We start from the raw sequence: 14,755 nt of genomic DNA, 5'->3' as shown, positions 1-14,755 counted from the left end.
ACAAATGTTTTTATTTTCTGTATAAAGAAAGCCAACGGGGAAATCCAAAACTATAGTATAGAGATAAAACACTGAGACATTTTTCAAATGGCTTATTTGGGTGCTCTGCTGAGGAAAGAAAGTCACACAGGTTTGGAAAAACATTTTTGGGGGAACAAACCCTTATGGGAATAATGACGGATAGCTTTCTCCAAGTATTAAAGACAATCAAACAGTCAGAGAAATGGTATTAAAGGGTAACTTTGATACTTGGGTAACAAAATACTTGATACTTTAAAGGGTAACTCTCGCCAAAATTGAACCTAGGCTCTTTTTGTTAATCTACCCGAGTCAAACTTTCGTGTAAAAGCATAATTAGAATGGAAACGCCACTTTTAAGATTGACCGTATTTTTGTTTTAGGTCAAATTGCCTTGTGAATGGGAGTGAATGGGGCACTTCTTTGATAGCATCAAAATCGCTATTTTTAAAACACTAAGAAGGCTCGACACAACATGAACCTTTGCTGGAAGTATCACCAGGGGCTCTACACATGGACTCCAGCGTTGAGAACATTGTTTGTGTACACAGAGTTTACTAAAAAGAATGGTTTTGTACGACTCACTTTATCAGTTTGTGTTTCCGGCGGATGGAATTTTGTCAGTCAAAAGTAGTCGATCTCCGAATGCAACGTAATGAACTGACTCCATATGAGGAAATGTCATGAACTTGTAATTTCAATGAAAAGCATGATAACTTAGATAAAAAATTATCCGTGAATTTATATGGAAACAAGCTTTAGGAGCTTTCCATCTTTACTCTCCTCATGTTACGTTGCATTCGGAGATCGACTACTTTTGACTAACAAAATTCCATCCACCGGAAACACAAACTGATAAAGTGAGTCGTACAAAACCTTTCTTTTTAGTAAACTCTGTGTACACAAACAATGTAGTCAATGCTCAAGAAGTTCATGTGTAGAGCGTCTGGTGATACTCACAGTTTCATGTTGTGTCGAGCCTTCTTAGTGTTTTAAAAATAGCGATTTTGATGCTATCATAGAAGTGCCCCATTCACTCCCATTCAAAAGGCATTTAACCAGAATCGAAAATACGGTTAAACTTAAAAGTGTCATTTCCATTCTAATTATGCTTTTAAACGAAAGTTTGACTCGGGTAGATTAACAAAAAGACCCTAGGTTCAATTTTGGCGAGAGTTACCCTTTAAAGCAGGGGTGTCCAAACTCAGTCCTGGAGGGCCACTGTCCTGCAGAGTTTAGCTCCAACCCCAATTAAACACACCTGAACCAGATTATCAAGGTCTGATCATCTGGTTCAGGTGTGTTTAATTGGGGTTGGAGCTAAACTCTGCAGGACAGTGGCCCTCCAGGACTGAGTTTGGACACCCCTGCTTTAAAGTATTTAGGGCCAGTGCTAACCCTCTTTTGGTGTTAAAAAACTACTTTCAGGATTTACTAAAAAGACGCAGTGAAAAATTAGCACTGAAAAGGCATGGGCACAGTTATCTTTGCAGCTGAACTTATTGCATATGCATTTGTGTGAGTTTCCCTTTAAGGTGCCAAATTTGTGGGAGGAGAGTATTTAAATGAATCACGCAAGGTCATTTACTAAGGTTTGCGCTCGTAAATGTTATGCTGTTTGTGCCCTAATTTACCGTCCAAAAAAAGCAAGTCTTAAACCAGACGCTGATTTGCGCTGCTCTTGGTAGATTGTGTTGGTCATTATAGAAATGATCCGGCTGCATCTGTGTTTTTTAATTCGCGTGTCGTCAGTAGATCACGTGCAGAACTTTCCCATCTTCGTAAATCTGGCCCTTATACTCTTCAGGAGCATATATACAAAACAGGATATAGGAGAATGTATTTTTTTATTGAAAAAAATCTCTTTTAAATAAATCTGCTATGCTGGACCTCAAACCAACCCTTCAGAATCTGTTGTGTGTTCATACCTATCTCTAGCTCATTATCCTCCATCAGGATATCTGCGTTTGAAACCTCTGGTGGAGGCTGGCAGACTCGTAACTGGTAGGCTGCAAAACAAGAGAAGGAAAGATGTGGTTACAAAGACTTATTAGGTTTTTAGAGATTCAAAACTGTAATAAAAAAGCTTTAAGAAGGAACAAACAGTTTTATTTAGCATTTATATATTATTAATCTCATCTTTATCTCTAAAAGTTCTTCCCCACCATATAGCCCATCTCAGAATAGTTTCAATTCACATACTTATGTGTTTATACGTGTGGTAATTTACCATTGTTTTGCAAATTTTAGTCCATTCATTCAAAAAGAGTCCATGCGATTGGGAATTTTGCAGATTTGGCAACGGGTTCAAGCTGCTCGCGCAGATTCACTGCGTTAACTAACAAAGTGATTTCTGTGTGAAGTGTGCTTTCATACATCGCTACATCATTGACATTAGACAACATTTGCACCTTATGTCTGTAAATATGTGCGCGGACGACTTTGCAGAACCTGATAGGTGGGCGTTATCACATGACAGAGTCAAGCATCCCTCCTTTATGTGCATATCCCGGAAATCGAGCAAGCGAGTGAGAAAGCCTGTGTTCCACCTGGTATTAAGATGCGTTTTCAGTGAACCGATCACAAGTGATCAGCAAAGATGCATTACTGTTACACCTGCCATTATCATGCGCTTCAAATGCGTCTTCTGTGACCACTTGTGTTTGGGTTTTGTGGCTTTTTTCCATCACACTCAACTACATCACTTGCACTTTTGTCGCACAAAGAGCCTACTATCGAATGAACGAACCTGTGTTAGACGGCTTACACAAATGAATATAATAGCATAATAATATATGGGGGGAATGAGTTTTTGCAGGGTGAGATGTCTGCACCGACATGTAACTTCATGAGACTTTTCTTACTTTGTTTAGCCAATATTCCCACCATACTGAAGGAAAGCAAAGTAGACGCTGAACCTCTCAAAAACTTTACCCACTGGCATCGGTTTTGAACAGACTAATATTGACGTACACACTATTCAATGTCATATTTCATAATACTTCCAGGTTTATTTTGGTACAGCCCATTATTTTCTCATTCAAATTTTCGTCTGAAAAAACGCCCCTGGCGCAGTGTGACGTTCGGCACAGTTGCGTTGGCATCCAGTCAGTACTAATGACAGAGGAGCCTGCCGTGACAAATAATGATGTGATTAAGTAGGGTGACACTGAGGCGCATGGAAGGGTGACTATCACTGCGCTACGGGTCGCTCCGCGACGCTAACACAGAGCCTTATCAATCGCTGGCATCTCTGACAGCGGATACACGGCCAAGCAAAGTGAGCGTGTCACAGTCGTTGAAATCGCCAAGAACAAAATGACTCGCATAATGAGCAAATCACTTAAGAGGAGAAGGAATTAACCACATTTATCCAGACACGGATTGCATGAGTAATGCATTTGTTGTGTGAATGCAACAGCGCTGCGGCCCATTCCTGTGCAATACATAGATAGCCGTGAGGGTTGATGATAATTACCGAGTAGCTTCGCACCGAGTTAATTACTCTGGTGTTAATGGAAACCGCGAACGCAACAGGACCTCAAAGTTCGACACAAAGCCATAACTGTCAAGACTTCAGATTGATTAAGATGGATATCAGGAGCTCTTGGCTTTGAGGAGGCGGAAGACGCTGGCTTTGTCTTCTCCTGCCAAGCTGAGGTTGGAAACACACTAATTAACTATTGAAGCCCACTTAGCATGTGGCTCATCTCAGCTTGCCTCCTAACGGGTTTCCTGTTGTGTTTTGGGGTAAGTGGCCAAAGTGGAACGGGAAACAAGAGGGGCAGGCCGGATGCCCTGATCAGGAGCCATGTGGCTCAAGTCACTGTACTTCTATAGAAGAGGCTTTTCAAGTGGGTGTGAAAAAGAAGGAAAAACAGTGGGTTGTGATTTAAACACACACACACACACACACACAAACAAAATGAGCAATTACAAAACTCCTGGCTTTTTTTTGTCCAGTGTTTTTCTTTGATGACTCAGGGACCAGGGAAGGCGGATGTGGATGCGGATAGTATATATGTGTGTGTGTGTGTGTGTGTACTTCTGAGAGCCATTAGAACGAGACTTTGGAATCAAGTCTTTAAAATGGGCTGCTTGGCGCTTCTCAACTCAGAGATGCCTCTTTGATGCCCTTGGTGTCTGGACTGAATATTGAGTAAAGCCCCACTAATAAACCTGAGTGAATTTGGAGGGCATGATCTCTGCATTTGAGAGCCCATTTCGAGCTCATAATCATATTCCATAGATTCCTGTCTAAGCTGCTTTGGCTAGATTGGCTTTAAAACACTGGAGGATGCGACATCAGAGAGCAGATTGGCAGACCCGACAGAGCCCTATTATGATTAGATAACATACTAAATACTAGATGAATATTTCAGTTTAATGGATGGTAATTTCTTACTAATTCATATCAAAGCAGTTGGTGGAAATAAAGTTGTCTTTCAGGCTCGGTGTCCCATTTACTCAGAATCAAATAGAATCAAAGCTAAACTCATTATGATGGAACGGGGTATTCCCAGGGCAAATCTGAGTAAATATAGACGATCCTTTCCCTTTGTTATGCATTCGCATCACAGTCTAAAATATCTGCAGATGGAAAATTAGTCATCTGCAATTCAATCCACGAAAGACGGGTGAAGAAACTGAACTCACTGAGTGATAAAAAAATATGGTCTGGAGCATAAAATCAGGTTTTTTACTTCAACATACAACATTAAATATGTATGAAGTGTTTAAAAGAAAAACTCAATCCTAATTCTGACATCATTTACTCACCACCCTCATGTCTTTCTAAGCCTTGGTGGAACAAAAAAAAGGTGTCATATGATGGTTTCAGGACTCTATGGGCCCTATTTTAACGATCTGAAACGCAAATTTCAAACGCGAAACGCAAGTAAATTTGTGGGCGGATCTCGGGCGCTGTTGCTATTATACCGGCAGGATAAATGATTAAATCAAATCTAAAATGTGTTGGTCTGAAGTAGCTACATTACTCATAGGTGTGGTTTCGGCATGACGTGCAATAAACCAATCAGAGCATCATCTCACATTCCCTTTAAGAGCAGGCACGCTTGTTCCATGGCGGATGCTATTATAACGGCAGATTTGCCAGATGCACGCCAGGAGCGGTTCACAGCCGAGGAGACCGACGTTCTCGTCAGGGCCGTAAAACACAGAGAAGTGACATTGTATGGGGATGGAGAAACCCACCCAAATTAGCTTCGGTTAAACAGGAGTATAATAATCTGGGTAAATGTGTAAGCTAGATTTATTCCTATTTTTTCACATCTTCATGGACACCACAATGATTTCCCTCATGTGGAATATTTTTCCTTGTAATTATGTATGGTTTCAAAAATGCCACATGCTGCATCTGTGTAGATGAGAGAAGCAAAGTGTATGTGCGTTGTGCACACGCTACATTATGGCCAAGCATGCGCCCTTAAAATTGCATCTGAATAACGCGCCACTGACTTTAGACTAGGTTTTTCCTGGTCTGTGGCGGAATTGTTTTCTGAAACTGCAAAATAGCACCAGGGAACGTTTGCGCCGGAACACGCCTCCTCTTTTCGCTGAACCGCCCCCGGGAGCGCAAGTTCATTCCCTAATTTACTGACGTGCGTCTGTGGAGGGAAAAGTCTGCTGTGCGTCGGGTGCAAAATAGGAATGATACATGCGTCAGTGTACAAAGTCAATTGCGCTGGTTGCAAGATAGGACCCTATATGTTTAAGTCACATGGACAACATATATTATTATACTTTTATGATGTAATTTTTTTATGACTGCGCCTGGTCCCCATCCATTTTCACTGTATGGAAGAGAGCGTTTTCAAAAACTTGTATTTTGTGTTCCACAGAAAAAATAAAGTAATTCAAGATTGGAACAACAGAGTGAGTATATAAAATTATTTCAGTAAGGACTTTAGGGAAACCTAATATGCTAATAAGACTAATCAGAGAACCATACATAACATTGTGATTGTTGGTGTGACTCGCAGTCGTTTTCCCTCAATACGTCTCAGAGTCATTAACCCCGAGTGAAAGCTGACAAGGGCCGAGGATCAATATGAAAGCATGTAACAAACTATAAATACTAGTCAGCAGCCCGAGGTCAATATGATCAGTGTAAACGTAAGCCACTTTATTTGCCTGGCGGGGATTGAAATGACACAGTATTGCCAGATAATCATTGAAACAGAATGCACGAGTTTTCAGATCGTCTCAGGTTCCCCAAAAAAAGTATCTTAAATCATTCAATATCCCACACAGGCAAATGATATAGGGCTTAAACAGTTTAAATTCAACTTGCGTTGATAAAATAAACCCCATAGCGGTCGATGAGGAGTTGGATTCGATAAACTGGTAAAACATGTCTATGAATGGAGCCTGACATGTAAAATGAAAGACATTTCTGTTAACTGAAATAAAGCTGAAATAAAATATAAAGGTTACTTGAAAAAAGTAAACTAAACGAAAATTAGAAATGTTGCCTTAATTGGCAATAAACTAAAATAAGTTTAAGTTGAAGCACTAAAACTATTAACTGGAAATTAAAATAAATTGTCATACATGTTTTAGTTTAGTTTTCACTCTGTTTGATTGTTTCCCGTTTTCCTGTGTTCCCTAGTAAGTTTCCCTGGCTGTTAATTAGTTCTTATGTATCGGACGTCGGCCAGTAAGAGCTGTGCGTGTAAACCTCACTCCCCTGATATCCCACATCGAATCCCGCTCGGAAAGGGTCGAGTCGGACCGGTTACACTCACAGTACACACCTGTTTCTGTTCTACTCATTATCTCCCTTAATTTCTGCCTTATACATATACTATAATACCAAATATTATATCCTATAATATTATAAACTATAATAAAACTGAAATAAAAATAACACTGGTGTGGAGCGTCTCACCATGATAACTGAGCACAAAGAAACCACTTCCACTGAAGTCACTGTGGAACTTGATGAGGATCTGGTTGGATGTGCTGTAGACAGACTCCAGGGCTGTGTTCCCACTGAACTGACCGATCTGGGGCGAACTCTGGTCTGGACCATCCCTGCAAAACACACAAATCAACATTTATCCACAACTACATCCAATTAGAAAGGCCTACGTCAGCTGATGTACTGGATTTAGAAGCAAAGCAGTGTTTTTTTTTTTTACAAAACCCACATGCGATCTAGTTTGATTCGGTATTTAGTATTTAAATGAAGTCATTGTCACTCCTTTTAGTGCAAACACACCTCCTTTCTAGGAAAATGAAGTTCATTATACATTCCGCCTTGTTTCACTTGGAAACCGCTGCACTATTACTGTGGGTGGTAAACTGAATTTGTTTAAAAGATTTTCTGTTTGGCAGGAGTATTTCATTAAATTATGGGAAAAAAAAGCTTTATAAGTGGGCATAAAGTCAAGCATACTTTTGCCATTTAAATTAGGGTCCTAAAACAACACAAACTAATTATTTGTGTGTGTGTGTGTGTGTGTGTGTGTCCTGAAACAGCCAGTAAAGAATTTGCAGTTACACATAGAGTTAATAAATTAAACATTTTAAGACTCAACTCCACTCTCTCTCAAAGTAGTTTATAAATGTGACTTTAACCTAGTGGCCCAGCTAAAATAATGACTCTGCAATTACACTGAGAGCAAATAAAGTACGTGCTTCATACTTTAAGACTGATCTCTGCTGCAGTACATCGCTGAGCGCTGCTTTTATGAACCATATTGTCTAAAATGGGACTTTAATCTAGACAGCAATATATCCCCTATTATTGACTGCAAGAAAAAGCAAGAAGTGCATCTCCAAAGCAGGCAGTCATTTCTCTGTGTCGAGTAGTTTATTAAGCTCTATTCCTGCCATATCTGCGGTTGTCTTTACATTAGGCCAGCCCAGCAGAAATGCATAAAGTCTTTGTTCTGTACATGAACAATAGAGCTGGACTAATGAACCAGAAGACACCGTTTTATCTAGGTCACCTATGATGCATGAGATGGTCACTAGGAGCAGCTCACTGAGGAGCCGATGGAGAAATACGGGTTCGTTCACGAGTTTTAGTAGAGCATGAAGTCATGCAGCTTTCGGGAAAGACTGAAGCAACATGCAACAGAAATGCAAACTCAATTCCAGGTCACACAGAGTAAAAAAAAAATAAAAATCTGACAAAAAAATGCAGCAATTCTATCTGTGGTGAAAATGCATTATTTAAACCAACTGGTTTATTGGGTACGCAGAATCCATCAATAAATAAAAGTACCCTCTGGAATTTTTCTCAAACAAGAGGGAACTCTGATATGAAAAGTGAACAGATGACATTAATTACTGGATTCATCCTGGGTTTCATTCAATGCATTATTCCATCTCCCCCGCAACTGGGTGTCACAACGATGTGAAGGACAATTAGTCAAAAGTCCTAAAGCGACTCTGTGAGGACACACACTCCTGCTATAGCCTGCAGTTATCTGTGACTTACATCTCTCAGAAATATATCAATAAGATATACACCAATAACTTCACAAATATCTTTGATTCAGAGGCTTGGAAGACGTACTTAGGGACTTTCTCCTCAAAGAACTTTAAGTATAAAATCTGTATTGTTGTTTACTTGTTCCTTATATTATCCCTGCTAAACCTCTAGAGATATTTCTTCTTGTTTGAAGACACGCTCCCTTTGGAGTCTAAAACACCAAAGCAAATGGGCTTAATTTCCGTGAGGAGACCAAAACCAGTACAGAAAGCCAATAAAATAAAGTATGCCTAATTAGCAAAACTTCTTCCTGAAAGGTTGAAGAGACAAAGCTCAGAAGGGAAATTATGCACAAAAGCGACAAAAAGTAATTTATGCCGACAAACTAAACATACGACAACTTCTGAGCAAGATAATTAAGGTTAATTTAAGAAGTTTACATTTTTCTTATATAAAATAACACTTTAAAAACATATATATTTGCTGATGGACCCTGAGTCTGACAATAAATTTGAACTGAATTGAACTTATATATAAATAAATATATTTTAGACACATGCACTATTGGTAAATAGAGCTAAATATCTATTTATATTTGAAAATATTAAAGCAGTATCTAAATATAGATGTAAATTTTGCTACTATGCAATTTGGTCTCAACCAAACCCGGACAAAGTCAAGCAAAAAGAAGTTAAGTTTCCATTTTAGTAACAAGACACCACATTAGGGACCGCAGAAGCAAAACTGAATTTGATCCTGAAAATCGTCTCCTGACTTGAGGAACTGTGCAAAAGCAATTTATATAACCTCTTTTCAAATGGAGATATACTGTGATGCTTAACCAAGCAAATGTGGTGGCAGCAAGTGCTAAAATAGTTTTTGAGCGATTTAAGGGATGATTTCCTTCCACGGCTACCAGCGAGTGTGCTTTGGGGCTTCCTAGAGGACCGCAGGCTGTTTCACACACGAGAGCGAGTGTCTAACGCTCAAGGACGTTTGGAGTGTCACAAAAGGCCCTCATTCATCTGCATATGCAGTCCCATCTACTCAAGCGTTATTATTATTGATCATATACTGATGAATATTAACTGATTCCAAATAAGCTCATCATCACAGAAGAGATTTTTATGAGAGTTTACCAGACAGTGATGTAGTCATAGATGGGTTCAGTGCTGAGGACGGTGAAGTTGATATAGATGCCGTTTCCAGGTGGCACCCGGACACTCCACACACAGTCCTGGAAATTGGGATATTCAGCTGGGTGACCGGGAGAGAAGATGGTGCCGTTCATGGAGGTGATGTTTCCACCACATAGAGCTTCAGGGGAGACAGAAAACAAAGCAATGCTATCACCATTCATTTTGGGCATAGACAGAACATGTGCATAAATGTGACCCTGGATCACAAAACCAGTCATAAGTCGTAGGGGTATATTTACAATACATTGTATGGGGCAAAATGATTGCCAGATGCCAAAAATGATTAGGATATTAAGTAAAGATCATGTTCCATGAAGATATTTTGTAAATTTCCTACTGTAAATATATAAAACATTTCTTTTTGTGAGTGAATGCAGCACAATCGCCAACATAAATGGACAACTTTTGACGATTTTTTTGCACCCTCAGATTCCAGAGTCTCAATAGTTGTATCTCGGCCAAATATTGTCCTATCCTAACAAACCATACATCAATGGAGTTTATTTATTCAGCTTTCAAATGATGCATAAATCTCAATTTCTTAAAAAAAAAAGACCCATGTGACTGGTTTTGTGGTCCAGTCCAGAATTTGTCACTTATTTGCACAGAAAATAATGAAAAGTACTTGATGTAAACAAGAGATTAGACATAATCTGTGACCTAGAAAAAGTGGTTATATATCGTTTAGTTCCAATCTATGCCAATAGGTGTCAGTAAACAGTTCAAGGCTGCTTCATTGAGAAAATGAACAGGAGCTGGAGAAACAAGAACAAAATGACCTCGTGCATCTTTAAAGCTCATCTCGCTCTGCTATAGCATCACCTCATTGCGCTCTGGGAAATAATGTTGACCAGTGAGCCATTGAGAATTTGTTCTCACCATAAAGACGCACGGCACTGTTTAACATCACACATTATGTAGTAATATTGTTGTGATAAGGCAATAAATCTCACCCGTGGGCTTGCGTATAAAGCCATCAGCTGTAAGCGACTGATGACACTTTCATTATAACTTACAGTGAGCAGTTGCATGGATGAAACACTGAGGTCATTCAATTTCAATACCGAATTAAGGAGGAGTATGAGGATTTTATATTGAGGAGAGTAAAACGCACCTTCACAGCGTGGTATAGGGTTGTTCCAGTTCCTGCTGATTCCATGGAGGCACGTTAGAGAGGTTTCGCCGATGAGCGAGTAACCGGGTAAACACTCGAAAGACACCGTCATGCCCACGCTAAAGTCACTGCCTATCACGATACCATTCCTGAAAGGTCGGGGGTCAGGACAGCTCTGCAGCTGATAGGCTGAAGAAAAGAAACAGGGACATAATCACAATGCAAAAGGCTAAACTCGTCTAACACGTCTAATAGATAAAAATGGCCTATTATGCTTTTTTACATCTTTAACATGTTGCTGTTTGAGCATGAAAAAGCTCTGCAAAGTTTCTCTGTATCAGTGTCACTGTTTCTGAACTCCCTGAAAAGCCTCCATTTCTTCCGGGAACGAACACGTCCCAATATTCCTCATTTAAATAATTCAAACACAGAATAAAGGGGCGGGGCCTGGTTGAGTTAGTTAGTAGTGTGCTGAAACTGGCGGTTAAGGGGCGGGACATTTCCCAAACACGCTTGAAGCAGTTGACCAATCACAACACACTGCTCAAGTCGACCAATCAGAGCACATTGTGCTTTTCAGAAGGAGGGGCTTCACAGAGACAGGAACTAAACAGAGTGTTACTGACAGACTGGGAAGAGAGGAGCTGCAACAATGTCAAATATTGGAAAAATCAAACCTATTCTACTAGAGCCCAAAATCAACACTGTAAAAAAGCATAATATAAGTCTTACCTTGGTATGTAATGTGAAATCCAGGTTTATTCTGGGAATAGTCGCTGTGGAAGAAGAAGCTTGTTTCATGGGTTGTGCTGAAGAGCGACTCAGGAACCTGCGGCCCACTGAACCTGTCAATCACTATGCCGGTCTCACTAGGTCCGCTTCGGATCTCCAGGTAGTCGTGGATTGCCTCGGTGGAGAAGTTCAGGAACTGAACGTGAATTCCTTAAACAACATGTCGACCACAATAAGTGATACTGATAAAAGGTAGCGAGTCACGCGATTCTGTAGCTCATTCGTACGCGTTCGTGCACAGTTTAATGGCATGCATGTACCGAAGCCAGTGGGAAGGGTGACCGTCCAGGTGCAATCCAGACCACTTGGGTAGTTGCCAGGAAAACCAGGGCTCAGAATCACTCCGCTAACCTCTGTCATGGCTCCGCCACACTGAGCTGTGAATATACAGATGAAGATTCACTTTATGCACTGCCAAAATGTAATGTGTTGTACTGTAATGCAATCCTTATTGATTTCGATCTCTACTGCATCACTGAATGATTACAGCACACAAAAAAAAGTCACATTAGTCAAACACCGTTGGCAGTTTTGAATTAAACCAATCTTTAACCCCTAAAGAAATGAACAGTTCAGTTTGACAAATATGACACATTGATATCTTAAAATTTGAACATTTGGAAACATTTTCAATTCAGGTTCAATTTGTTGACATTGATTAGTGTGTTTAATATCATTAACTATAAATCAAAAAAATTTTTACTGGAATTTGTTTCATTTTAATGTATAAATGGACTTTTGATTAATGTTAATTCATGTACATTTATGATATATATTAATATTACCTTTAATTAAATCAAATTAATTATAATTAAACAAATTTAAATTGTGAATATTTCAACTGCTAGAATTATGCTGCTTTTAGTGTCTTAAATGGGCATAAAACAACACTTTGGGTCACAACACTTTTTTTTGTTTCATGGTAGAACAAGATAATCTCAGATGTCAATGTGCTTTATATGTTTTGTGAATGCAAAATGCTTAATTTTTACTTCATTTGATCCCTTTCTGGTAATTTTGCATGCAAATACATCCAGCTGTCATGATATGGAATGAAGATACAGGAAACTGAGTGCAACTGAGGTCACGTGATCCACTACTAGTTGACACTACTAGTCAACATGAAGAACAAGTTTAACCCAAGCAGTGATGCATCATCATTATACATGAGCATATACTGTATAAGTGCAAAGAGCTCTTGTGTACATTGTACATGTGATCACACTTGGCCAGTAAAACTTCTTGAATCTGAATTACAGAAGATGGGCCTCACACTGTTAAATGACTGTATCAGACTAAACAGAAATAGAAGCAATGAGCACGCACTGATATACAGAGAAAATTCTCATTTGCTTGGCACAAAAACAAAAAGCTATTGTCTCTTTTAAGAGGCATGAGGCGTGGGGATTTAAGTGGTGATTCCAACGGTAATATGGAGATCACAGCTGATAGTCTTTGATGGGAGGTCTAGTTTTGGCACAGGAGAGGCTGGACAATGTTGCTGCATATATCAGTGGTAGAAAATGCCTTCAAACTTCTTTTAAACAGGAAGCAAGGGGAATTGGGCAGGTCAAGGGACAGCCAACTCAAACATGAGCCAAAGCAATATAAAAGATAAACAAGGTGCTCTTGATCAGAGATGGACTGATCTGAGGGAAAAGACAAACTTGGTGTCATAGAAAAGCATGCTGGCCACACAGGGTGTGCTAGAAACAGAAGGGCTTGATGCAGTGAAAGGCTAAGAGACGTCTGGCACATCAGCTTGGCAGTCAAAGGGAATCTTCATGTTGCGTTCCACAAGGACCAGATGGAAAAAGAGTGCCTCCCCCGCGAACACAAACATACAAATCAATGGCCAAATTGGTCATTTCCTCTCTCGAGTTGCTATATTTCGGCTTTGTAACACTCAAAGCTCACAGACTGTAGGATATTACACTCTGGGCACGGTGTTTCCCATTATTTTGTTAGAGTGTCATGGTAAATGTGCATGCTAATGCAACCAGTGTGATCAGCTGAGGGGTGGAGCTCGCTGTTTGTCTGACTAGCACCACACTGATAAATATGATTTTGTGGTGAGGTAAATACTACAGAAAACAACAATGTAATTTACATGAAAAAGTTAGTTCAGGCAAGAATTAAAAAACTAAGTAAATTCTATATTGGTACTCATTTCAAGCGTGTAGAAATGAAAGCGTAAATATCAACGTTATAAAATTACTCAACTTTTCTGATACTGGTGTTCCCATCATGCACTGGGCCTTGAATAATTAATGAGGTTGATTTTTCACTTTTTTCCAGCTGTATTTACACTGTTTTATCATTGATGTTGTTGTTAGGATTAGTAACTTCCCATTTTGTGACATTTGGAAAAATGACACATTCAAACACAAAAACGATCCATCAAATGTTACTGTGATTGTGTATTGTCTACCAAGTATTGAGGTCTCTGGATTCACGTAACGCGTAACTTTTGATATGTAGATATGGTGTCTCACACAATATCTATTGTATTAATTACTTAGATCTTTCTAAGTAAAGCATATACTTTAAAAGTGTGGTTTAATTCAATGTTATATTGTTTGAGTGAAATGTATTGCAAAGGAAACTTCAACTAAATAGATATTACTCAACCTTTTACTAGACAAGTTAAAATTACTTATTTTCTGTTACTTTCACTTAACTTAGTTAAGTAGAGTCTATATGTGAAATTTACAAAATATTTTTACAAAAACTTGCCAAAGAAAAATTAAGTAATTTTTACTTATTGTTTTTTTCAGTGCAGGAGGAAGTGTTTAGGAAAACCAATCAACAAAAATGATAATAAAAATCAAATGAAATTCCACTTGTTGCCACTAGAAGCACTAAAGTGACTTAAAGTCAGTCAGAAACGGTTGCGATAGTATTTTCTAGTATGTTGAAGGGAGGGGGGTTAACATTTTTGATTTAAGATTATGAGTGCACATGAACTGAAAAAAAGAACATGATGTGCATGGATAAATCATTTATAATAAACACAGCAACATTCTGTAAAAAAAAAAAAAAAAATCAACATGAGCTTGCAGGGGTGACGTTTCAGCAGACTAAATGATTATTGATTACTAAATGATTATTGATTACTAACTATTACTAATGATTATGATTATTAAAATTACTACACGCATCACTGTT

At 39.0% G+C, this 14,755-nt stretch overlaps 1 protein-coding gene across 1 annotated transcript in view; it reads right to left on the bottom strand.

The window, feature by feature from the left end:
• Positions 1-14,755, bottom strand: part of csmd3b (CUB and Sushi multiple domains 3b) — a gene marked incomplete at its 5' end in the record, with an annotated part of 443,617 nt that overhangs the window by 76,971 nt on the left and 351,891 nt on the right. Inside the window, 6 exons of the mRNA XM_084423901.1 lie at positions 1,947-2,027; positions 6,929-7,074; positions 9,622-9,799; positions 10,796-10,984; positions 11,528-11,737; positions 11,848-11,964. Of these exons, the coding sequence (XP_084280027.1) occupies positions 1,947-2,027; positions 6,929-7,074; positions 9,622-9,799; positions 10,796-10,984; positions 11,528-11,737; positions 11,848-11,964 (921 nt within the window). The remainder of the gene's footprint in view (positions 1-1,946; positions 2,028-6,928; positions 7,075-9,621; positions 9,800-10,795; positions 10,985-11,527; positions 11,738-11,847; positions 11,965-14,755) is intronic.

Source organism: Rutilus rutilus (genome assembly GCF_951802725.1).
Source record: "Rutilus rutilus genome assembly, chromosome: 11".
Lineage (NCBI taxonomy): Eukaryota > Metazoa > Chordata > Actinopteri > Cypriniformes > Leuciscidae > Rutilus > Rutilus rutilus.
Note: the sequence above shows the minus strand (reverse complement) of the source record. Positions and strands in the feature narration are given on the sequence as shown.